The sequence below is a fragment of the Equus asinus genome, chromosome 2 (assembly GCF_041296235.1).
Source record: "Equus asinus isolate D_3611 breed Donkey chromosome 2, EquAss-T2T_v2, whole genome shotgun sequence".
NCBI classification, from domain to species: domain Eukaryota; kingdom Metazoa; phylum Chordata; class Mammalia; order Perissodactyla; family Equidae; genus Equus; species Equus asinus.
In genome coordinates, this window is record NC_091791.1 from 18,629,390 (window position 1) to 18,655,931 (window position 26,542).

Here is a 26,542-nt window from a genome sequence, read left to right on the forward strand (position 1 = left end):
CTGTGAGGATTAAATGAGAAACAGGTAGAGTTTTTAGCACACCCTCTTGTCGTTATCCTTGTATAAAGCCATTTTCCAGGTGAGCAACTTGTGCGGGCCTCAGAAACGTTGGTGGCCCCTTCCCTTAAAGACTCTGTCCTGTAAGATGGTATAGGACTGACCTCAGAGGGAAAAATGGAGACCAAGCTGACTTCGTCCAGACCCATGTGCCAGTGCCCAGAATAGTACCTGGTGCAAACAGGTGCTCAAGATATAGTTGTTGTATGAATGAATGAATCAATGTGCGTACTCACAGCTGCCATCAAGTGTCCTCACAAAATGCCAGCTTTTAAAAACCCCAAGCTCCAGAGCCAGAATTCACCAGTGCTGCTCAGTGGACCCATGCCAGGATTCACGTAGGGCTCTGCCATTGCCACATGCCTGGGGATGCTGGACCAGACCTGAAATGGGTGATGAAGAAGCCAACTCCAGATGAGAATCCTTTAGGAAATCAAATCGATGGCCCTGTTTATTAGTGATTCCCTGGTTTCTGGCACTTGCCTTGAGGCATCATTCATAAGAGACATTTAGGCTATTCCTTAGTTTCCTTCCAAAGGGCTTTAATTAGAAACACATTTCCATACCACAGAAAGCACCCCAGCCAGAGCTGCGGCTCCCCAAAAGTGGAAGAAATTTTCACAGGGCTAAGTGTCAGGTAAGATGAAGGACTGTGGGTGAGTCACAGCGTTCCAGGGCCATGGCCGACTCTACGATGAGGATGTGCCTTCCACGTCTAGATTGCTATGATTCTCTAACCTGGGCTTGAAGAGCCAGACTAGCAGAATCCCAAAGAGAAATAAGGAAAACAAACAGTTATGATTGGCCTTCTGTTTTTATGATAATAATAAACATTATGATTTACTATGCCAGGTACTCTGCATTCTAGCCCTCATAAGAATGTCAAAATGAGTACTATTGTCACCACTTTTTAGCTGAAGAAACAGAGGTTCAGGGAAATGAAGGAATCACCCCAGGACACACAGTGAGGGAGTCGGACGGAGGATTCTCCAACCTCAGATTCATTCCACTGCTCCCAGGTGCTTCCTTTCTTCAAATCCTGAATGTGGATGAAAAGCCCTTCTGACTCTATGTACGTCCATATCATCAGCATAAAAAGTGAAACTTCCATTATCTGAAATGGAAAACGATCTGCTCCAATGATCGTTTTCTGCATGTGCTTGTCCAAAACCACCACCAGCAGTGGAACAACTGCTCATTCTGGAGGGTTCTGTGCAAAGATTCTGCAGTTGTCCCAGAACTAGCAAATGCCTCTATAGGGGGCTGAAGGATGGCCCCCTAAAATCTATGTCCACATCCTCATCCTAGAACCTGGATTAACTTTATATGGCAAAAGACGTGAGTAAGTTAAGGGTCTAGAAAGAAGTGGCTTATCCAGGTGGGCCCTAAATACAATTACATGTATCCTTATAGGAGAAGAGGCAGAGGGCGTTTCAGGACAGAAAGAAAGGAGGCAGCGATGTGAAGACGAAGGCAGGGATTTGAGTGATGCGGCTACAAGACGAGGAACAGCCAGGAGTGCAGGCAGCCACCAGAAGCTGGAAGAGGCATGTGGCAGATGAGGCTCCAGAACCTCTGGAGGGAGCATGCCCTGCTGACACCTGGATGCCAAACGTCCAGCCTCCGGACTGTGAGAGTTGTTTTTGAAGCCACCAAGTTTGTGTGAATCTCTTACAGCAGCCACAGGAAACTAATACACTCTCCTAATATGCAAACTTATTTGGCTGGGTCCCATCAGAGGTCAGGAACGATGTGGCTCAGAGATTGAGAGTTATGGGCTCCTAGTTGTTGTCTCAGGGTCTCTTAGTAACAAAAAATCCACAGATCCACTTTTCACAGATGAAATTAAAGGATGCTCAGTTTGAAGATGAACTCTTGAGGTAGGACGAAACTAAACAGATGTAGCGAGCAGGGTTGAAGGGCAAGGGGCTGGCCTGCCATTTGAGACACCGAAACCTGGACTGTCATGAATAAGACAAGACTGGGGGGAAAAGAGGCTCCATATTAGGGTGCAAAGAAGATCCCTAAAGTATCACTCAAACGTCGTAGGGCAGCAAGCGTGTGGCTAGGGGATCTCTATTTTGAATTTTAGAAAGAGATCCTCTGCTCTTGGGTTAGCTGATGGCAGAGGGACCAACTTCACTCCCACCTGGCTTTCTTTTGCCTTTGTAGCAAGGGTAGTGAGTTACATTCCAGCATGGTGGAAAGAATGAAGGAAGTAACTGACACCCGGGAATGAGAACACAAAATCTGGAAGCACTATGAAAAGTTTCTATTCTCCTGCTTCCCAAAATACAGATGCTGAGTTGGCCAACCTCAATTGTTCCCTTCTTCAACAAATATATATGGAGCCCTCTGTGTGCCAGGCAACAAACCAGGACACTAGTATAGCTGTGAACACAAAAGTCACAACCCCGTCCTCTTGGAGGGCTCTGTAGACCAATGGTTCTCAACTGTGGGGTGATTTTGTTCCCCTGGGGACATTCAACAATGTCTGGAGACATTTCTGGTTGTCATGACTGGTGTGGGGGAGGGTGCAACCGGCATCTAGTGGGTAGAAGCCAGGGATACTAACATCCTACATGGCATAGGATAGACCCCCAACAAAGAATAACCCAGCCCAAAATGTCAATAGTGGTGAGTTTGAGAAACACTGGTGCTTGGAGTGGCCTAACTAGGCCACATCCATTGATGTGATGGTGGGTGAGGGGGTTACAGGGCGGGAAAGACAAGAAGCTGGAGGAGCTCAGGAGACATCACCACCCTTGTCTGTGCTGATGTTAACGCTGAGACCTGAAGGATGAGGGGGAGGTATCCAGGCAGGAAGTCGGCAGAGGGGCCACAGGAGCAGAGCAGAGGGAAACTGCATCTTTGAAAGCCGAAGAGTAAAATGCTTTTAGGTAGCTTAGTTCTCTCATATGGCCCAAGGGGAAGGTGAGTGAGTATGAGGGCAGAGGAGGCGGCGGAACAAACAAGGAAAGCTTCAGACGGCCTGTCACGTCAGTGTTCTGGAGAAGGATCATCTTTATTATGCAAGGAGGCATAACTTGGTGTTAGGAGCAGGGGTTTGGAGTCAGATCTGAACTTAAATCCCAGCTCCACCACCCTATATGCTGTGTAGCCTTGGACAAGACACAAACTCTGTTTCTAAATCCAGTTTTAGAAAATCAAGCTGAGGGTGGAGGGGAGAATATTTACCTCAGGTGGAAATGTTAGTATGAAATGAGAGACGGTCCATTGACGGCTTGGCACACTGCCAAGAACAAAGATATTATTTGTGTTTTCAAATGTCACTCTGGGCCCAAGTGTGCAAAATAAAATGAGGAAGGACAGCCAGAGCCACTCCTCCCTGGGAACGCAAAGCAAAGCAGAAACAAAATGCCGGGATTTTACAGAACAAAAACTAGTTTGAGCAAAGCAGAGTTTCTGGGGACTTTAAAGTCCTTGATGACAACAATGTGTAACCCTAAGTAACAACGGCAGTGACATAAACAGATTCTGTGCCCATTGAAATCACGTCCTTTGAAGGGTTGGTTGTCCTGGATAAATGGAGCAACGTGCACACCACCATCCTAGTCAGCCTGAGAAAGAGATGCAGTGGAAACCTCAGGAAGATCTTTATGGTGGCCCCTGGCTGGTGATAGTGATGAACTTGCATCCTTGCCAGGGCAGAGCCAGAGAACTTGGGTCCCACAGACAAGACTCCTCCATACAAACCTCTAAGCGAATTGCCTTGATCCAATGTTCGGAAAAGCTTCTTGTTCAACAGTTGCTCTCTGCCAGAGAAAGGGTTTCAACTCGACACCCTGGCATCTCTCCTTGTGTGCAACTCTTAGAAAGAAGTTAGGATGCTTTCCTATCAGGGATCCTTAAATGGTAAGGATGTGGTTTCTTAAATCTACTCCTGGTGAATGAAGTCTCATTAATCAGAATTAAATCCTTTCCACCTGACACTGTAAGAGCGACAACGAGGATGTATCAGAATGACTTTCACAGCCAGAAGAGTGACATTTGCTCTGTAACAGTGCTTTGCTTTCAGAGATGGAACTAACCAAGTACACAGAGTACACCAAACAGGCATTAAGAATGAGGGTGGGGGGTGGGGAATGAGTTCAGGACCACTTTTCAGTATCCAACACCACCCACCACCCATACCAACCATGGGGTCTCAAGGTCGAGCCTGGGAGTGAGTTTCGCTTGGTGAAGGCGGACCCAGTGTCCCCAGAGAGAAAATCCAAATCATAGAAACAAGCCTTGGTCTGCACATACTAAGTTGCTTTTATTAATCCAGAACAGCATGCTACAGATACTGTACAGCATGAACATTTATTCATTACAAAAATGGCTTCCAAACCATTAAAAATGAAATTGGAATAAGAGCATAAAACGGAACAGTAACATCACAACTGTTAGGAAACATTCAAAGTATTCACAAAAAATGTTATAGTTAGCATTTTAATAAACCAGAGAAAAATCGGAGACAGTTTTACAATCGCTTCATGTCAACTACAATGGCACTGAAGGAACAGGTTTCAGCTTTATACAGCATTTTGCAACATCAACATGCCTAGGTTTTTTTTATTTTTAAAGTTTGCTACCTACTTGTATGTCATACGTGTACATAAAAGCGGCAGCTGGTTTTTTTCCTTGAAGAGTAATCTAATATACAGAAATTTGGCCCTTAAGGGTTTATACCTCTTCGTTTAAAATGCTTTCTGGACAATCTGCTACCAAACACATCTTGTTATAGGTGACAATAAAACTACATACAAATCTACCTATGTAACATCACAGCAAAACAGGATGAACAAAAATTACAGCATCAAAAAGAGGGAGAAAGCTAAAGTCATTGAGAATTTTGGCACATAAAGTTTTGCACACAGTCAGTCCATGTTACCTAAGGGTGCAGGGCATTCGACTGCGAGTCCAAAGAGGAAACAGGATGGTTCCCACTGTCGCTCATACAGCGTCACTAAGATTCCCTCACTAATTTTCAAGTCTTGTTTTACATAATGGCTTTTAAAGCAACTTTTGTTAATGCTACTGATCCTTGAATGCAACTATTAACGTCCATTTGGCGGCATCTGGGTTTCATACAGCGCAAAAAAAAAACAACAAAGTCAAAAAGGGAAACGAAAAAATATATATACACATTTTATATATAAACTTAAAAACCTTGTACAAATGAGTTGTTATATATAAGATGCTTACGCTAAGGGGAAAAAAACTTTATACAGTTTCAAGAAAAAGGAAAACATATTTTAAAAGGGACGACGTACAGCTTCGACGAGCAATCTCTAAAGCAATAAATACTACTGGTCCAACAGCGTTGTGATTCCATTAATTGGTGATTAGCATCCCCTCCCCCCAAAAGAACACCACCATGGAACAAGGTATATTAACACATTTTAACCCTTTGTTTCTGTACATTTAAACAATAACAAGTAACATCACAATAAAAGTTGTTTCACACAGAAAAAAAAAAAACAGAAAAAGTCATGGCACTGCATTCCTTGTGCCCTTATTATGGTTTAAAAACCAGATGTAAAATGATTGGTTCGCAAGCTCGTATTTAATACAAATAATACAGAACCAACTCCTTCTGGAGGGCTGCTTCAAAATCGCTTTTTTTTTTCTTTTTGTTTTTTAATCAGTCTTTTAAAACTAAGCTATCCGAACTACATAACAGTTATGTATATATATATATATTTTAAACGCTACAAAGACTTTAAACAGCTGTTGATAAAAATTTTGGTAGAATCATGAGGTTCTTCTCTCATCTACATATTTAAAAGGAGGAATTGAAATAAGAATGGGTCAAATATTGACCAATGAACTCGATAAACATCAACTAATGTAGCCACACGGCACAAAATTAAAAGAGTACAAAACGAAACCTTGCGAAGGGGGGACAAGAAAGAAAAAGCCAAATGAAACACTCACAAACCGGGCGGGGCTCAGAAGCTAAAGCTATTCTAAAGACTTGGTTACGAGGGACAGTGGCTGGGGGTGGCTCCCAGCCAGTGAGTTGTGGGAATGTAAGGAAGATGTTGACGGCTGTGCAATCGACGAGGAGGACATGATGGACGGCTGCAAAGCGGCAGGCGGCAGGTCCAGGGCCCCGTTGGGACAGAGGGCAGGGGCCTTGCCGTGGGCGGCCTCGGCAAGCAGGAGGGCGGGCGTTGGAGGCATCATGGAGAGGTGGGCCAGGGGGTCTGGCTTCAGGGACAGTGAGAGAGGCTGGGTCTGCTCAGTCTGTGACTTGGCGTCTTGGGGAGGGGAGCCGAGCAGGCTGGGGGAGGGAGGAGGCGAGTCTAGTAAGCTTCCATCTGAAGAGGGTGGACTGAGGCAGCTGCCTTCACCTTGTATGTAGCGAACGCACTTTTTTTTTCTCCTAGAAACAGGGGGAGAGAGTTATCTGTGAATAAAGGGCAAAGATGCCAAGGGAGAGAGTTATCTACTGCTCAGAGCCACGTTGAAGTCACCTAACGGATGCCCCACGCAGACGGCACACCCAGCAGCCAGAGGACATTACAGTTCCGCTGGGGTGCTAGGCTCACTTGACTACTGCCCCCACCTACGCCTGCTCTGGCAAACCATCCGTGTGAGAGAGCGAGCTCCCTACCTACCTGCTTCCCCTGCCCCCACTAGCCGCCCACGACCCCAGCCCTGCGCAAATACAAAGGGAGCAGACTAAAGGATGCCACCTGTAGACTGTGGCATCGATTTGCCACAAAGTGGCTACATCCAAATTGAGATGAACTGAAAAGCTTATTTCTCTTTTGGCTTGGACATACCCTGACTTTCCCATCAGATCCTGCCCCCCTCCATTCCCACCCCCTCCCCAATTGTTGTGTGTGTGTTTGTGTAAAAGAGAAAGACAGAGCTCCTCCCCCAGGCGCCTCATGTCAATGTGAAACACTCAAAATGCTGACTGTGGAGCCCACAGAGCTGAAGACAGCGCTAGCAAGAGCCTTAAAGGTTTTAACACCGCACCACACCACCACCAGGCTGCTGGTGCCCAGAGAGCCTTCGGGCTTGTCTGTTAAGAACCACACCAAATCAAGAGAGGTCAGAATCAGGTGAGAGGAGGGGAGAAACAAAAATAAAACAAAATAAAGTAAAAAACAGAACAAAAACCAAAAATAAAAAAAACAAAAAACCACCAAAAACAGGTAGAAGAGGATCAACAAAGGTGGGGGAGGGGGAAGAATAAGAAAAACAGAAAATGATCCAAAGGAACAAGAATAACTGGTTGTATGGCCTGCAGGTTGTGGATTAAATTATGATTCAAACTTGATTTTTTTTTTTTTTTTAAGATTTGGGGTCTTCCCCTCCCCCACCCCATAGTTAGAAGGCTAGAAGGAGAGACGGTGAGGATGGGATGGAGGCGTCCTGCCCTTTATCAACATGCCGAGGCCAGGAAATGGAGGGCACAGCATGTCACAAGGAGGTGCCGACGAAGAAGAAGTGCCAGGGAATCGCAGCATGGAACCTTCTGGGGTTTGGGTTATCGTGATTAGTGTTTAAACCAGAAAGACTAATGTTGCCCTGCACCAAAAGCAGAACCTCCCCTCTCCATTTCCTGTTTGTGTAAGAAACAGGGATGAGAATTTCAGAGCCTCTCTTGCTTATCATCAAAGGGGGAGAAATCAATGCAAGACATTGAGCATGTGACCTCAAAGCTTCTCCTACTGTTAATCCCAGACCGATGGGGTAATATTTGGTTGGAAAGGTGATCCTCGGGACAAAACCCCTTATCCTATAAAAATAATGCAGACACAGGGTATATGCTGATCTAAGGAGAATCCAGTCAGAACTGTGGCTGATACCACTCCGTCTAAAAACAAGTGTGTAAGCACTGGCCAGCTTTCCACTGCTGCCTGGTTGAAGGCAACTACCATCAGATGTCATTGGCCTTTGAAAGGAAGGGGGTGTAATGAGCTCCTCTTGGGTCTGTGCCCCAGAGCTGTCTGATCATGCCCCTCAGTGCGTGGGGTGTGGACTCAGCAAGATGGCAGGAGGGATGAGAGGAGGGGAGGGGAGGGAGGGAACATGCTGGGTCTTTCCTGCCTCCCAGAGGCTGAGACCCATCAGGCTGGTGGCCTCAGGGTCTACCTGTGCCCCCTCTGGGTCAGAAGGAACTCTAGGGGAGCGAGGGCAGCCCCCTTCAGCTTTAATTTGACAAGGTTCCTTTTTCTCCTCTGGGATAGACTGGGGATTCTGCGCCCATCCCAGAAACCCAACATAAATAATTAAGCCTCTCAGAGTTTTAAACCACCTTAGCCTGCAGATCAAAACATGCTCAAAAAACTAAGATGTCCATGCATTTTAAAAATGGGAGAAGGTAGAGGGTAGGGATGGGGGGGCATAAGCAAAACTGAGAAAGCAAGAGAGACAAATGGGAGAAAGGAGAGGAAAGGCAGAGAGAGAGGGAAAAACAACAGGAAACAGGGGAATGACATCAAGCAGCATTCCATGCTATATTAGGGCAGAGTGAAAAGATGGGAAAAGCAACTTGGTGGGCTCAAAACAGAATCTTGTTAAAATGTCCTCAAATGTCAAATAAAATTAGAAACCCTGCGTGGCGAACAAGGAGCCCTGATTGGCTGGGAGCCTTTCTGATGCTCCCCTCACCCTTCCCCCCCTCCTTGTGACACGGAAGTTTCCATGTCGTGGGGATGAGTGGGAGCATTTTGAACAGGGACATGAAGACTATGAATGACAGAGTGACGCTCCTTCTAATAGGTAGTTGAGCAAAGAGCAGTGGGAACACACACGCATTTCTAATGAGCCAGAAAATGCCTCGTTTTGCAACTTTTCTTTTTTAAAGCACATTTTGTCCTATTGATTTAGCATCAAGCCAGATCCTGGCCAAGTTAAGAGGAAAAGTTGAGGGAAAAAGGGACAAAATCCACCAGCTTACCCTCCCCAACCTAGGCTCCATCCCCAATCAAGGAGTGGCCTCTTCTTCAAAATCCATTTTTAGCTTCTCATGGATTTATTCTGAAAGGAAACTAAGGGTCCTTCTGATCTTGTTTTGGAATTACACCCTTAAAAGAGCAGAAATGCACCTGCTAAAGCTTTTAGGATATGAAAAAACATCCCCAACAGAAGAAAAAAGGCCACCAGGAAAACTCTAACGGTGCCGAGGTGGGAAGGGCACTGAGGAATGAGGAGAGACTGCAGTGCTGCCACACTGACAGCTGGCCCCTCAAAGCGGCACCTCAGAAAATCATGTTTATGAAGCAGCTACAAAGGTTGAGGGTTTTGTTTGTTCATAAAATCGTAATGAAAGTTCTCGTCTCTGAGGAAGATACTGCACCCTGGCTTTAAGCAAGGTGCAGGCTGTGTCTGAGAAGGGAAACGTCTGCCCAAATTAACGTCAGTAATGATCACTTTCAGGAAAAAATAGCAAGTCTAACTGCCAGCAACTGCTTTCGAAACAAAAAAGGGAGTGCTAAACCACCACTCACCCCCAGTGAATAAAATGCACAAACAGGCAACAAGCCGTCTTACGAGGTACACACCATGGGGTCAGGCGTCTGCTTCTACAGATCGTGACAGACCTGCTCAGGAGTGGACCCTGCGGTCGGCTAACCCTTCGCCATGGCAGGGCGTCACTGGACAGGATTCTGCAGCTAGTTATCTTCCTACCCAGCGCAAATAAAATGATGCCACCAATTCCCTGCCTGGAGAGGGAAGCAGAGTTCCTGTCTGCCAAGCTGGCCCTAACGAAGTACCTACGATCCTTCCTCAGCTCTATCATGATACTCTTCTCTGTTGCAGAGAGAAGACCTCAGGACTGTGTGGACAGGACATCTGTCACAGCTGTGATCACTGCCATCTCACAGAATGACTGGAGAACCCCTCTCCTGCGGGGTGTCCACCTAAGGCCCCGGATCCTCACTCAGTGGGCAGAGGCCCATCAGCGGAGCTCCCTCTCAATCTACACTCACAGGCCCTCTCTCCCCTAAGCGTCCGGTCGATGCTGAGGCATGTCACCAATCTCTCGGAAGGCATCAGGGTTGGGGAGAGACACAGGAGACTCGTGGACATGCACGTGATGGGATGGACATCTGATCTACTCTCTAAAGACGGAACACATGGCAAAGGCATGGAGAGAGGGACACGTGACAAGGGAGGCACTACGAACAGGGAAGCATGTTGGGGGTGTTGAGATACCTACCATCATAATATTCCAAATTCAAAGACTGCTTGTATCAGAACAAAGAAACAACAAATTTAACCAAAGGTGGTCATTAAAGGAAAGGAAATGAGACAGGAACTAGCTGGTATCCCTCCACCAAGAAGGAAGTACCTACACCTTCCCTGAAATTACAGGTTGGATGGAAACCTGCAGGTGGAACACGGGTGTTTAATTTGGACTCTTCCGAGTTCATTTTGGAACCAATGCTCCCTCTCGCTAAATATATACAGATTTTTCATTCTGCAGGCTACCAGCACTGCAGCATGCGACCGCATGACGCACTGCTTGCAGCCCTTTCGCTGGTGCATGCCGTTCAATGCCACGCTTCTTTTCAGCACTGTAAAACAATGTCAGCTAGCCGAGCTCCTCTGTACAAAGAGGTGTTTTTTAAACATAAAACAGAAAAAGAAAACAAAACTAAAAAAAGCCTGCCCCGGAGCACTTCTCCAAGTGTCTTGACTCCAAGTGCAAGGGAATGCCATTGCTGCCAATTTTAGCTCATTCAAACCTCTGCACGTGGGGGCTCTCTAGGCTCAGCCTATGTGCCCCGGAAGTACACATAGGGCCAGGCCAGTTCCAGGATGCTGGCTTTCAAAGCAAAAGGATAAGTGCCCATCCTGATCTGTCAGGGTTGTGGTCTAGGTCCCACCACCAGGGATATTTCTAAGAGCAGGGGGAAAAAGAGAAAGAGAAAATGGGGAGAGGACACGGCATAAAATTAGAAAGGAAATTTTGAAGAGGGAAGGTCGTTAGTCATTGATGCCAGTGGGGAAATAGATGGGAATGAGGTCAAAATATATTGACACACTAAGGTACCAGAAGGACAGATATGCTCTGATTTTCCCAAAGGCCTCGCAGTGGTAATATACCTGCACGGTTTGCACCATAAAGTCTGTCGGTCAAGCCCGAACAGTGCCCGACACTTCTTTGGAGTATTTGCATCTGTTAGCATAAGGTAAACACAAAAAAAATACAACACAATGGTGGGTCGTGCTCAGTTGGATGTGAAATCTCAGCTACAGCTGACTTGTCTTCTCTAGCACCTCGGTTCTATTTGATTGTCTTCCCTCACCAAGGACATGAAAGGAAAGGACTTCTACGAGTCAAAAGAAAAAAATAAAATAAAACGATAAAACACAAAACAAAACAACAACCGGAAACCAAAAAACAACAAGGAAAAATAAACAAAAATAGAGAGAGAAGAGGAGGGGAAAAGGTGACGCTATTTGCTTCTACCTAGGCCAGGATTACGATGGATGTCACTGAGCCCCATCCTGGGCTGGCATGAGGAAGGGGGCTGGCAGGCAACGTTCCCTGGGAGGGGACGTGCTGGGGTTTGCTGTCGCTGACCCGAGGAGGCACAAATGATGCTGTTTTACAGTGGCATTTTGGCTAGCAGCAGCAGGGAGAACAAGCACATCCCTCACAGAGCAGTGTCCCGCGCCCTCGTGTCTCCTAAGTCCACACACAGATCTACAAAGCAACAGGCCAGAGAAGGGGGAAAGGACCAAAGAGACCAGCTGCAAACCAGCACAGCGAATCTGGGAAATCTATACACACCTGCAAGGGCCGCACCAGTTATTCTGTTGATCAAGGCCAAAGCGCGCTCGGCATTTCTTAGGAGCGCTCAGGTCTGAATGAGTTCAAGAGAGAAGCGAGCGGAGGAGGAGGAGGAGGAGGAGGAGGAGGAGGAGGTGGGAGAGAGGGAGAGAGAGAGAAAGAGGGGGAGAGAGAGAAAGAGAGAGAGAGGGAGGAAAGGAGGGAGGGAGGGAGGGGGGAAAAGAGAAAGATACAAATAAGAAAAAAATAAAAATAAAAAAGGGAATAAATCAATGACCTGGTTACTAATTACAAAATATTGACTTTCGATTTTTAACTTTAATTTAAAAAAAAAGTAAAAAATCACATTCTTATTCAACTTGTGAAATTAGCTGTTGCAAATAAAGCTGCAGTATCCCTTTTTTACGGACTGTCTCTCAGATTCGGTTTGAGCTGATAACGGGAAGTTCGATACAGAAGAACTAACTTTTAAATAGCATTTTTCCTCTTTTGGTTCTGCTTTCCCTTTTTTTTTTTTCTCTCTCTCAATTTGTTTTTCTTAAAGAAGAAACTAAAGAGAAGGAGGGAATTAAGTTTGTCACATGCTTTCTTTTCTTCTCAGAGTCCAACAGTTTAAAAAAGAAAAAAAACTACAAATAAAAACAGAACAAAACGAAACAAAACAGAAAGAAATAAAGAAAGAAAAGGGTTGTGGGACTGGGATATTGCAGCTTTTGGAATGTTCATCTTTTTTTTAAAATCTATTTTTATTAATATTAAGAGAGGAACAGGAAAAGGTCAACAGGCTGTGAATGAGCTGTTAGGAGGGGTCAGAAGCTCACAGCGGCGTTTAAGCAGGTTCAGTCAGTGAATGCTAGTGGATTTGCAAATTATGAGCAGAAAAGCAAAAGGAAGAAAAAAACTAAAATAAAAAAAAGCGAAGGAAAAAATAATCATACTGCGGATGCATGCTTGCGTGAGAAAACTTAGTGGGAGCGATGAAAAAAATGCCATTAGATTAAGGAGGTTTATTACTGAATTCCTTCCATTTTGCGTTTAAAAAAATTTTTTTTTTACCAGTCTCTTTTAAAGAAATACTGCATATTCAATTTGCACAGTTAGTTCAACTCTAAAGCACTGTCATTACTGCTTAAACAACTGTTATGGGAAAAATAAATAAATAAACAAAGCAGAAGTTAAATTAAATTCAAAAAACAACCAAAGCAACGGAAAAAAAAAAAAAAATCTACCGAAACATACGAAACCGTGTAGATGGTCATTTTAAAGACTCTTCAAATGTCATACGTGTTCAAGGTTAATAAAACTCTAATGGCAAGAAAAATTAAAAAACAGTTTATCAACTATTTTAACGACTCAAAATGACATTAGCACCTGTAATCGGAGGAAGTGAAAGGCAAGGATTTAGGAAACATTCGCTGTGTTCTGAAAAAAAAGAACAAATTATACAAAGCCTTCAAAATGTTTTTGTTGTTGTTGGTAAAACCTGGCCTTCTCCAGGGGACCTCTGAGATTGCCTATGCAGTATTTCTAATTTCTTCTAGAGAATGACAAACCTCCTTAATTTAAATTGGGTGCAATTTACCACTGTAAAGGCATGCATTGGAACATTCAGGAACAGCCCAGTTAATATCAAACACTCACACACACCCCTCCTGCTCCCCTAGCCCCTCCTGGGCCCTCCTTAGACACATACACAATAAGCAGACTGGATAATTCCCCCACAGCCATGCCTACCGCTCGAGTTACAGGCTCTGCAGTTATTTAAAAACACATTCCACTAGAATTACAATGTGCTTTTCATGCAACAATGAATGTTACTAGCTTTAAAAGGGCGGTCATGAAGCAATTAATTAAAAGGCATAAACAAAAGGCTGCCTAAGATGGGTTCCCCCCCAATGTCCTGGCCTTGAATTTCTCCTGCCTCCCCCCCTGAGATAGAAGCCTAGCATCAAAGCCGCCTGCCTCCAGCCTGATTATCCTAACTTACCATTGGTCTCTCCGGGCTGCTTGTCCCTTTTCCTCTTCTTCTTCTTGCCCTGGATGAACAGAGGAAACACAGGGAATTATTTCGAGAAACAGATCTGGGCTCACCTGGAGAGGAGGAAGCAGGAGGAAGGAAGCACAGGGCTCTCTCCATCCACACCGGCTCCTTGCGTGTTTTCCAGCCCACCCCGCTTTAATCCAAAGGCCTGTCAGTGGTGCTCCGGCTGGAGGGACCCGTGCCCGGCAGGAGAGGAGAAGGATCAGCAGCAGGAGGGCAGGAAATTCCTCTGTGCCCGCGCATCCTTGCCCATCCTTACACCTGACCCCAAGCATCTGATTCCATCAGAGCAAGAACCGCACGAGGAAGATTCAGGCAGGTGTGGAGAGACAGGGCTGGAAGTGGCCCGAGAGCCCTCTGCCACAGGGCAAATGAACACTGGGATGGCTGCGTGTAGTTCGCCGCCTGGCCCCACGCAAATCTCTTCCTTATTAAGGCCAAAAGGTCCTCATTTGGAATCAAAAAATGAAAGCTTTCGTAGGGGCTTCTCTTAGAGCTGTAGTGTGAGCTTTGGTTTCAAAAGACAGAAGAGGACCAAAAAACAAAAGAGGCAAAATAGAATCAGAAATCATCTGAGCTCCTTTTGAAACTGCTGAGTGGACATCCACCAAAGGGGACCGTCTCTCCATTCTCCTCTGACATAATGATTATAATCCTCCTAGGAATAACAGCTAACATTTATTGAGCACATACAATAAGTCAGGCATGATTCTAAGTGTGCTATGTACTCATTCATTTATCCTCACGCAATCCTACACATCAGGTATTATCACCATTCCAGCTTTACAGGTAAGGAAACTGAGTCACATAACTTTCCTGAGATAACACAGCCAGCAGATGGCGGGGCCAGGATGGGAACACGGGCGTTCTTGGCTCCACAGCCCATACCCACCAGGTTATGCTGCCTATGTATTTGGCGCCCGGCCCTCTGAGGAAGCTTGTGAATTGACTATGGGTGATGAACTACATGGAGTCATTCACATTCTCCTGCTATCTTCAGTCTGCTGGGGGCTGTGCATGTGGAATGGGAACAGAGAGGAATCGTGCAGGTGACTGCCTCATTCCATGTCGGAAGCAAGCTGTCCCTCACCTCATCAGGGCTGGTCTATCCACGAGTTAGCTGCCTGGTACCTATGAAATGTCACCAACAAAAGGAACGGTCTTACACATCTATTTATTTCAGAATAGCTAAACTCTGCCTTTGCCTAAAGGTTCTCTTGGTATGCTGATGTCAGCTCCAGAAGAGAAAAGGTCAGTGGTAGGTAGAAAACCTGAGAATCCAGAGGCCCTGTAGGGAGAACCTCGGGGCGGAGATGCCACAGAGTTTTAGCTCGATCCAAGGGCTGAGGGCCAACTGTTTTAGAGAAAGCCCCCCTTTCACTCAGATCTTGGGACCTGGATCACTCAAGAAAGTTGTTCTGGCCTTCAGTTCAGTGTTTCTGGTTGAAACATTTTATGTTCCTTGATACATAATTTTTAAAAAAAGAAAGTTCACCTCCCTTCTCATGAGGCTGGGCACCCCATCTTCAAGTATGTGCCCTTCCTACGTAAGGAGCAAAGTGCCACCTGGCCATCATAGGATGGGCAGGGGGGTCTGGTTTCAGTTTATGTAGGAGCCCAAAGAAAAAACTCAACTGGGTAGAGAAATGCTTCGACTTCATCTACACACCTGAGGGCCTCTCGGTCACCTTTAACACGGCTTCCCTTATTCCAACCTCCTGCGACATATTCTGAAAGGCAGCTGGAAATTCCGCTCCCCATGGCAAGCCGTCAGTTTAGGCTACATGACTGAGATGTTCATGATGGAGAAAATTAGCATTTAGACTACAGGCTTCTCGAGGCCAGGGACTGTGTTTCAATCAGAAGAGGACAAGAAACTTGATAAATACTGTTTAGGGAAGATGGAGATGCATCCCCAGGAGGTGGCCACCCCATTCTCTCTTTAAATGTAACGAAAGAAAAGACCTAACACATGGGGGGAAGGGGAAAAAACTCAAGATGAGCAGATGATCTAGGATTTACCTCCTTTACCTAATTAGAAGACCTGGAAAGGAAATAATGTTCTAATACAATGACAGGGGTTAGAGACTGCACTATGGGACCAAAATGTTTTCTCTTGTGCTCCAGAAAGTGCCAAGTCCGACAACCTCAATGTGACTGCTTTACTCAATTCTATTGTGCAAAGGTAGCGATGGAAAGGCTTCTGTCACCACGTGGTTGGAAAAGTAGCAATGTGAAAGAGGCATGAGGTTAGTTCAGAAAACTTTCTCTAGAAGAACCTTTTGGACTTTACAACGACCCAAAGTAATTTATAGAAGCTCCTATGTCAAGTCAGTTAAAAAAAATACTGACAAGTTTCCACCACAATCAAATCCATAAAAACTTCAACCTGGTTCTTGCTCCATAGACTGTTTCCTGGGGGCACGAAAGGAAGGAGTGTGTGCATGTGTGTTCACACCCATCTGTAATAGCCATCAAGAGGGGACTCTGACACATCCTTTTATAAGAGAGAAAGCTCCTGGAGCCCCAAATTCAGATCACCTCTAAACTTTCTCTCAAGTCTTTGCAGGAGTTCCCCTATCAGACCAAAATCCTTCTGAACGAGCTAGTCATTTCAAGTGCCTCGTGGACCTTCGGAAACCTAGAAAGCACTTCACAGAAAGCCTCAGGCAATATTTGGTCTAACTGACTCTCAGGCAAGTCAACTGCAGCCTTCTTTTGAAGCTATCACAAAGTCGACCTTGTACCTTTGTGGACATTTCACCCTGCACAACTCCAGAGGGCACTATGCACACAGACTACAGCGTAAATGGCACATCCTAGAGTTGTGCACTGCACGCCCTGTACAGCTGTACATGAAGGCCCTACTATGACCCAAAATGTCTAGTGGGGATATGATATCTATAGACGAGCTGAATTCCTCTCTGTGGTACCATTCTAGATTACTCAAAGAATTGGATGTGTTGCAGGTAGAAGCTGGAGATGAACTCTGAGAACTTCTGACCCAAAACCAGGAGAGCAGCTGTCCTGAAATGAGATGGTTGTACGTGTGGAGGCTGTAGAGCTTGCCTGCTGCTGGAAAGCTCCACCTCGAGGTCAGGTGGGGGGAGCGGCGAGCCTGTGGGAGAGCATTAACTTTCTCATCCTCTTCCTTTCAGCTCCAGAAGAAAGGCTTCCCCACCGCACACACGCTGAGGACAAACGCAAAGGTCCCAGCAGTTAAGACCCTGAGCGTGCCCATCTGTGAGCGACAAGGGCTCGGAGCACAGCAAACGTGCCATTGAGAGGCACTGGCACTAATGCCGGTTTCAGCTCCCAGGAGGAACACAGCCTAATGCTGCCAGCGAAGGGCAGCGGGACCCAGAGGGAGACGGGTGGGGGCCATGATGAACACGTGGGAGTCAAGCTCAACAGTCTCTGTTCATTTTTCTTCATCCACGTGGCAAAGAGCACCCAGCAAGCACATGTTTAAAGAGATGAGAGTAAAACAAGTTCTGAGAACGATTCCATCTCATTTAACTCTAAATCCCCACAATACCGTCCGCACGGGAAGTTGGCAATCAGCAATAATTGAATGGATCTCAACCCACATACACAGAGAGCTCTTTCACCACGGATGACGTCCATGGGAGAGCTCAGTCAGGGAGCACTGATCGGTAAAAGAATCTTCCAGGGCTCCAAGCCACGGACAAGAAACAGGAGGAGAAGCCTGTTGTTGACATTAAGACAAGTTTTGTTTCTCCCCCAAAGAGTGGATGGTGAAAATCACTTCATAAAACCCAATGCCATGTAATAAAGCATCAGACAAAATAAGAGACACTGCTTCCATCTAGAGAGGAGAGTGAGCTCAGCACTCGAGCTCCTGGGCAAAATGCAGACAAAGTAACAGTGACAGGGGACAGAGGTCCCCAGAGGAGAGCCAGGTTGTGGGAGGAGAGGAATCGTGGGTGTCACAACCACTGTGATCACTAACAACACCCTACAGTGTTTCTTCAAACACAGGAGAGGAAATCAGGCAAATCCTGCAGCCAACACAGAGTTCAGGAACACACACACACCACATGGCACAAACACACCACACACACCCTCTCCTCCCCTTGCTGGGCCCCAAGTCATTTCCTCCATCCTGCTAAAGGAAGACTTTCACTGGCTACTTCCAGGGATATTCCCATCATGCCCCTCTCAGAGTGAACTAGGCTTCCAACTTCTACTGCACCACAGCAGAAGGCAATTGTTTTGTTTTTCCCTCTTAAGAGTGAAGGCCCCACTGGAAGACCTGTGAGGAATTAAACTCTCTTCCTCTGCCCCTACCCACTGGTCTTCCCTGTAAGACCACCCCACGGACAACTACTGAGAAGCAAAGAAGCCCCATTGAGTGTATCTCAAAGCCATGTCTCTTCAGTCAAATGGGCAAGAAGGTGTGGACAGCCCACATCAACTCCATGGGTCCCAAGCTGGAACACCAGAACACCAGCCTCCCCGCTTCCTCCCTAAAGAACTATTGCACACTGATGGAGCCATACTGGAGGCCAAGACAAGACCCTCCAAAATGGAGCTCAGGTGAGATGCTAATGGTCCCAGGAGTGGGCACACTGAATGGTCCTGAGGCTGACTCAAGTTGGCAGGTTGCGTTCCCTTTATCCAGATGGACATCCAACCCATCTCTACAGACTCTAGTTCTGAGAAAAATGATCCACCTACATAGTTATCCCGTGCCGACCAGCCGGGATACAGCTGCATGTGAAGCTGTCGCTCCTTCCGGGCCAGCTCGTAGTATTTCGCTTGCTCTTCTCTGGACAGGGCATGCCACTGGAGGGGACACAAGCAGGGGAGAGACATGCAAAAATGTCATGAACTACACAGAGGCTGCGGGATGACTGATGCTTCCATCAGAAATGCTACAATCTGCCGATACTGACGGTTTAGGGGTCCTGGCACTAACAGGAGTGCTCAGTCAAACCCGATTTGTCATCTGTGTCGTTCTATCACTTGCTCTGTCTCTGGGGGTGAGCCAAGATGATGGCTGTGGCTGTGGCTGTTCTGAACAACACCAGAATGTGGAGTTACCAGTCCTTACTCCATGAAGGCCAGTGGGGAGTCAGAATGTGGCTGAGGGGAAAGGACTCTCCAAACAAAGGGGGACGGGGACATTCTGCCACCCCACCCACGGCGTCCTAGTCCGTTCATCCCCCTCGTCTCCCACTGAGGCAGCCACCTACCCTTCGCCCCAGGATCTGGTTGATGGCCGCGCTTTCTTTCAACGTGCACTCAGCGACGACCTTTGCTCTCATTTCCTTCATATACAACATGAACGCGTTAAGAGGTTTCTTTATGTGGGGCTTCTTCTTTTCTTCTTCCTTTTTGGAGTCCTGATGCTTTCTGGATGTAGACAAAACACACAGACACAACCCAATAAGCAATCACAAGGTCCAACTTCCCCCCAGCAGACAGCCCATCTCCTTGTCTCCTCAGCACCCAAACCCAGCAGTTCTGAACGAGAAGCACGCTTCCACTTTTGGTCTTCTCCACCCTGGAAAATGGAACAGAAACAGCCTGGGGAGGGGGTGGGGAGAGTGGGGGCAGAGAGAGATTTTGTAATCACTTCCTCAAGTTTCACAAATACACAATTTTCCCAAGCCAGAGGGGAAAACACATGGTGGCCGTGTCCACCTCGGCCGGCGTCTCTGATGCTTGCAGCACAGAGCTCCAAGCATTCGATGACAGGGTTAGGGACACGGAAATGGTGGCGGATCCCAGTGTGTCCAAGCACATGAAAGAATAGTTCTCTTCTACCCCTCGGGGGGTGCCAGGCAGGAAACTCTGCCCTGTGCGTTTTCTCCCTCTTTCTAAGAGTCCAGAGCCCAGCCAAGCTGGTGTTTGCCAGAGTCACGCACACTGCGGCCAACCTTGGGCAGGGTCACCCACCCAACAGCCACCACAGCAGCAGCAACAGGCTAAACATGGCGGTGAAGGAGAAAGCGATCCAAAGAGCGAGACTTACGAGCTATGGAGCGAGCCGACGTCGCTCTGAGAAGATTCCTGTTTGACTGTTGGCGTGACTATAGCCGGGTGGGGAATGCCAGTCGTGTGTAGAGTATGATGTGGTGGGACCATGTGGGGAGGGAACCTGGAAGACAGAAAGCTGTGTAAATCGTCAGAATCAAAATGAATGAATGGGGAGGGATGTGTACACACAATTAAAAAAAAAAAATAGCACGTAACGCACATGAAAGCAACCCAAGGCATATGAAACCTGTCAGCATTAATTAGCGATAAATTAAACATAATGATTCTCATAATGTCATTAAAGCCAATCTTCCCTTTCGTTATTGCTACTGACGTGAGACATTACGATTTTTAACATCCTTAGCAAAAGACAAATCTAACTGATGTCGTTGGGCGGAAAAGTACGCTCGGACTACCAGCTACAAATCACACGTCCACTTGTGTTTTGAGGTATTATTAGTGGCATCTAAGAAGACAATTTCCTAAGTCCTAATCAGCTCTGGACTGAAAGGTGAACTCTTTTGTTGCATATTGACAGCTAAATAAAATATTAACACGGCTGAAGTATACACACATTTTTGACAATGCCGCATATGCCTCATTAGGCCTCATTCTGTTGATGGAGTGAAATAAAATTTTTATTTTTCCTTTGCTGCCATGCCCCATTGTTTTGACAGGAATGGGAGAGAGGGAGGCAGAAAGATGGGGAAAATCCAAATATTTCCTATCTGGTTCTCATCACAAGTCACAGATGTTTTAAATAAGTATGTACCTTCTTATGGAAAGAGGCAAAACAAGCAGTATTTTATACACACACACACATAAAAGAAGCTTTCCATTTTGATTTGTATGTCCTTCCTGCTCTAAAATTCTAGGATTCCTAAATTACTTTTACTTAATGTACTGCCTACGCATTAAAAGGCTTTCTAAATGATTATCAAAATTGTAAATAAAGAAAAGATAAGCAAAGTTTGTGTTTTCTCCTCTAATACTGTTTATTTTTAGAGAAGTTCTTTGAAACACTATTTAGGCCCTGGATTGGCATTTCCCAACCATGCAAATTAGCCAGGACTTAAAAGAGGTAATTTCAAAATGCTCTTGGTGCATCTGTAAACGGACAACTGGATCAGACAAACAGCTTCCCATTTCCTGATATGCCTGGAGTCACCATGATTTGTACTGGGTGAGGAGAACCACGCCTCTTAAAGGAACAGATACAACTGTAGTGAGAAGAAGGATGAAGCTCACAAGTGGAGAACCCCGCCCCCCACCAAAAAACAAAATGGCAGCCTCCAAGCTCCCACCTGGGAAGGTAATGCAAGTGAGCAGACGAGGTGCTGTTCAGGTGAGGGGAACTCAGATCAAGCAACTGTTGCTTTCTTAACAAATCCAAGCCAAAAACAGTGCCCATACCATCCAAGGAGTGATGACCTGCTCTTTAGGATGGCAATTTGGGTGGGAAGTGGAGGTGCCAGTGACGGTTATTTCAAGAGGAACCTGAATTTATTTACAAGATTCCTTCCATAAGTGGATTGGAGATGAAAATAGTTTCCATTTAACCAAAATAATAGCAAATGTTAACCTGAAAAATGATGAAACATTAGAGTACTAACTGAATCTGCCTAGATGAACAGAGAATAACGCAGATTTTTGAAGGGGGCCCAGAATCACAGTGGACACTTGACTCAGAAACTCCATGATGATGTGACCCTCTCCTGCCACTGCCTTCACAAATTTAAGCCAGTGTCAAAGTTTGGTAATAATGACACAATTTTTTACTAAGAATCATGCAAGTCCTTTTGGGGTGTCAAAAAAAAAAGAGAGAAAACTCTCATGAGAGAAAGAGAAAAAAAAAAAAACAACCAATCTCCTTCCCTATCTCCTCGAAAAAATGAAAAGCGAACCCTCGGGAGGCCCTTGGGCTCCCCAGCTACACCCTGCTCCTTCCCACGGCTCGAAGGCCTCTGAGGAAATGTAAGTTAAGAACATGTGTTCTTGGAAGCCCGTGGGTGAAGTGGTGGGTGGAGTGGCAGCTTTTACTGTGAATTTTAAAGGCTTGACATTCCTCAAATACATATGTTCCTTTCCTGCTGAATGAGAAGATGTGTACAGATGTCTGAGAGGGAGAGAGAAAAAAAGGGAAAAATTTCCATTGCAGCCATGAAAAAACACTTCCAAGTTCACATACCTACACACATATTCATATATCTGAAAAAACGCATAGCAGAAAAAGAGACCGTGTATGTAGGTTATATGCATACCTCCGCTTAAATTCCTTTCTGCAGACAACTATTTCATGAGATGCAATAAACACCCTAAAAATTCTAAGCAGCTCATTATATACCCCCGTCTGCTTTTATGGCTCCAAGCCAGAATATAATGATGAACCTTAACTTGTTAAGGACAACTAATTTTTGTTTCTGGCTGTCTCAGGGGCTTCTCTCTTACTCACTCTCACTTTACTTCACTGTTGACACGTTTCTGTTAACTGGATGTCATCTGCCGGCCTTGATTTTATGCACAAGCAGTAGGATGCATTTTCCTGTGCAACAATCCTGCTTTGAGTTGCATTAGGTTTGTCATTATTCTCTCATTTTCCCCCTTGCACTTGTAACATTTCATCTCTTCCTGCCTTATTTTTTGTGAGCCACGGTGCACCCACATTATGGTTTATACATGATCTCGCTCCCTTTGAAGCCGGCAGATTTCAGAGCCCGCTCTCGTCAGGAGAAGAGCCTTGCGCCAATTTAGCAGGCTGAGGGCCCGGAGCTCCAACATCTCAATCTAAAGGGGGTCACAGGGTGGCACAAGTGAGTGTCAGCAAGAGCTGTTTAATTGCCAATCTAGGCTTCTCCATGGTGTTTAAAGTATAATGACCCATCACTTAATTCTGAGAAGTCCTGGCCCCGCTGCTGAATAGAATGAATATCAAAGGGTGTTCTGGAACAGGGCAAGCTGCCTACATTCCCTATAACTGCCATAAGTATAATAGACCTATACTTCTGTCGCCCCATTACCACAATAATGTATTTAATTTGCTGTATACGCTTTTTAACTAGCTACCTTTCATAAGGCCTACCTGGGGAATCGGCCGCCTCCCACCCGCACCTTAAGCCCCTAACCTTTCCTCCCACTGTTCCCTTCCTTCCTCCACCCCCTGCCCACCTATAAATCATCCACTAACCTCCTAATGATAATTCAATCGATAAGCTTAACCCCAATCCCTACCCTACGATGACTTCACCGCTTTTAACCTCTGGAATTCACCAAATAAACAAACAAGAAAAGCAATCAGGTGCATTATATAAATGCTGGGACGGAGGGAGGCCGAGCCGTGATGATAGGCTGCTCAGAAGCAGCTCTCCTGGGAGACTCCCCATTCGTTCCCATGCTTTGCGAGGTTGTAAAGACATTCTGTAATGAATATCGCCTTCCTATTCCGGCTGGAGAAGAGAACACAGGCATTTTCCCTCCTAGCCAATACTGGTGCAGATTTTGAAACTGAGATGATCTTTCACACACGGGAAACAGATCTTTAACATCACGTGACACCCATGGCGTAATTACAAATGTCAGCTAGGCTACAGCTTGTTTTTCTTAATGAACGTGACTCACTCTTTCCCCCACCAAAAAACAGTTTTTGTAAGTCAGAAAAGAGGTATCTTGGCCTGTCTTTCCAAACCTTCTTCTGGTCTTGGGTTCCCATGTTGGCTACCGAGATTAGGGGAAGAGGCTGGGGGACAGCATCCTTGCCGTGTAACGCTTGCTAATTTAATTATGTGCCATCATCCAAATGGATTCGTTGTTGCAGCCCATCAGGAAAGTCTAAACCTCCACCGATTTAATTAACTTGACTGAAAATCAGATGAACAGAAAATAAAACTATCATTAGGAGCAATTAGTGACTACTTATACTGCTACCAACCGGTTTGTAAATAGACTAGCAGTCACTGAAAAATTAGCCAGGATTCATTAGAGGGAGGAGAAGGGGAACACGGGGATTAGAGAGATCTGGGTACACAAGTGTGAGTATACGTGTGTGTTGTATATACTCATATGAAGCTTAAAGATATATGAATGGACACACGCACATGATTTTTTTTTTAACTTTCCAAGAGTTAGAGTAGCACAGGGCAAGGTGGTAGCCACCAACCCCATGTGGCTATTGGGTACTTGAAATGTGGCCACTCTAAACTGAGATGCACTGTGAGCACAAAATACACATCAGATATCAAAAACTAAGTACACAAAGAATGTAAATCTCATTAATAGTTGCTTTACAGTAATAACATGTCAGAATGATACTATTTTGATTATACTGGGTTAAATAATACATCATTAAAAATCATTTCACCTGGATTTCTTTTTTTAAAGATTGGCACCTGAGCTAACAACTGTTGCCAATCTTTTTTTCTTTTTCTTCTTCTTCTCCCCAAAGCCCCCCAGTACATAGTTGTATATTCTAGTTGTAGGTCCTTCTGGTTGTGCTATGTGGGATGCCGCCTCAGCATGGCCTGATGGGCGGTGCCATGTCCGCACTCAGGATCTCAACTGACGAAACCCTGGGCCACCAAAGTGGAACACACAAACTTAACCACACGGCCATGGGGCTGGCCCTGGGGTTCTTTTTTTTTAATCTTTTAAAAATTGCAGCTATTAGAAAAGTTGAAATTCCATATGTGGCTTACCTTCTATTTCTACTAGACAGTGCTACAGTAGGGAGGGTGCTTGGGGGTGGGGGAAGGGAGGCGTCCTTTCTTGCTGATGCAGAAGAGCCTGAGCTTTTATGTAATAATAAAATTACCTCCTCCATTTTCCTTCTCACCCAGTACACGGCAACAGAGAAACAACTCTTTAAAAAGCTCTGTGTGTCCTAACTGCTTCTTCCTGCCTTCTTAAATTCTTAAAAAAATATTGTTCAATTGATGGACTCAAAAATTTGACCTCAACATTTCAATATCACCTACCTGAAAAGTTCAGGGCCATTTTTCAGTATTTTTCTAGGAGCAAAGCCTAATGCTCTAAGGGTCTTACGCCGTTAGAACGACAATAGCAGCAGTGCCTGGATGGCCTGGGAGCAATCCAGAGAACTTTCTGAGAAGTCACCCACGGCTTGAGTGGAGGTCCCAGGTCTTGGAACTCACCTGGACATGGAAGCGTTGACAGTCAAAGCTGTGGGGTAAGGGTGACGGAATCCACCTGTCGTGATGGGGTACACTGGCTGACCTTGCCTACAAAGAGAGGGGAGCAAAGTGAGAGAGTGCAAACGAGGGTGGGGGTAGGGAAAAGAAAAAGAAGAAGGAGGAAAAGTTCTCTCTGCACAGTAAGCTTTATTCTCATTTGATCAGAACAAAAATCTTGGGGATTGTACAGGAAGGATCAAAGGGAAGAAACACAGAACAATTTGAATGCCATAAATCTGATAGGAATGGCTAATTAAATTTTATAACCTCTGCTTATGTCAATAGAGACCCTCTCCCCAAGCTGAAACTAGGTGTTTTGTTGTAATAATTAAAGGCGAAGTCTCGCTTGCTTTAATGGAGCCATCACACTAATTGAGGGCTACACTTCCAAAGAAAAACAATAATGAATGTAAATTTATACCAAAATAAAGTGCAGTGAATCAAAGGACTTGAGTTGCGCTTTGGGCCTCTTTCGGTATTTAGATCTCGGTGAGAAAACATTAAATTAACAGAGCTTAATTTGTAGCCTTTTGTCAAATTAACAAGTGTTGACAAGAGTTACCGGGGGGAGAGTCCCCAAGAAGAATTGTGGGTAACCAATAGACAATCACACCTCATTACAATAATTAAAAAATACAGCAACATGCAAAATAGCATCCTCATGAAAGACACACAACTTTTTCTGACAGAGGGTTGTCTGAGTTGGCTATTCCTTTTTATCTAGACTTCAACTCTCTTCCCCATCAGCTGAACAGGGCAAGTGATGACTGAGAACTATTAAGGAATGGCTCCATCTACTGAAGAAGAAATGGGACATGAGCTCATGGCCTGTCTGTCCTCCCAAACAAAGCTGAGGAGGAAAAAAATAAACAGAAACTACTCCAAGGGTTGGTATTCGGTATAGCTACTACATAACACCGGACGTTTTTTAAAAACAGTGTAGAATCTGTTCGACTAGAGAAATAAGAGTAGAACCGGGGGGTGAACCACCAGATCCAAAAATGTATCGTCTTCAAGGCTATAAAAGGGTGTCTTTCCCAAGACCCAAACTGTAGAGTTTTACCAGGATTTATTCCTGTGAAGATTCAACAAATTGTCCTGTGTTTTTTTAAAGAGTAGAGATCACCGATAAACATGGAGAAATATATACACAAAAACATACAATTGCAAAACACATACTATATGCATGCACACACTCACACACAAACACGGTATGCTCATGTATTAAAGGCCTTTCTGCTTTGATTTTAAAAGGCATTTTCAAAAATTGTCTAAGGAAGTTTAATGGGTGGTACTATAAAAGCAAGACACAGTGACAGGCAGACAAATCGTTAAAAGGCAGTGTGGTGACCTGGGCGCTGCCAGGAACTGAGGCTGACACTCAGGATGAGGGTACCAGCTGCCCCGCCCCCGCCCCTCATAATTAGCTGAAGCACTGAACATGCAGAATCTCAGAGAGATGCTGGCTGAATAACACGGAGCTTC

At 45.3% G+C, this 26,542-nt stretch overlaps 1 protein-coding gene across 50 annotated transcripts in view; it reads right to left on the minus strand.

Moving 5' to 3' along the window:
• Positions 1 to 4,317: 4,317 nt before the first annotated feature.
• Positions 4,318 to 26,542, minus strand: part of TCF7L2 (transcription factor 7 like 2) — a 194,183-nt gene continuing 171,958 nt past the window's right edge. For 9 of the 50 annotated variants that reach the window (XM_044750613.2, XM_044750599.2, XM_070483038.1 and 6 more), the window contains 8 exons: positions 25,019 to 25,105; positions 19,870 to 19,995; positions 19,088 to 19,247; positions 18,570 to 18,677; positions 13,815 to 13,863; positions 13,199 to 13,249; positions 11,828 to 11,900; positions 4,318 to 6,451 (listed from right to left, as the gene is read on the minus strand). In XM_044750613.2, the coding sequence (XP_044606548.1) occupies positions 6,028 to 6,451; positions 11,828 to 11,900; positions 13,199 to 13,249; positions 13,815 to 13,863; positions 18,570 to 18,677; positions 19,088 to 19,247; positions 19,870 to 19,995; positions 25,019 to 25,105 (1,078 nt within the window). In that variant the 3' untranslated portion in view covers positions 4,318 to 6,027. Of the gene's footprint in view, positions 6,452 to 10,246; positions 10,272 to 11,136; positions 11,210 to 11,823; positions 11,901 to 13,198; positions 13,250 to 13,810; positions 13,864 to 18,569; positions 18,678 to 19,087; positions 19,248 to 19,869; positions 20,011 to 25,018; positions 25,106 to 26,542 lie in introns of all 50 variants that reach the window. The other 41 variants (XM_070483032.1, XM_044750598.2, XM_044750580.2 and 38 more) reach the window with 14 other exon arrangements.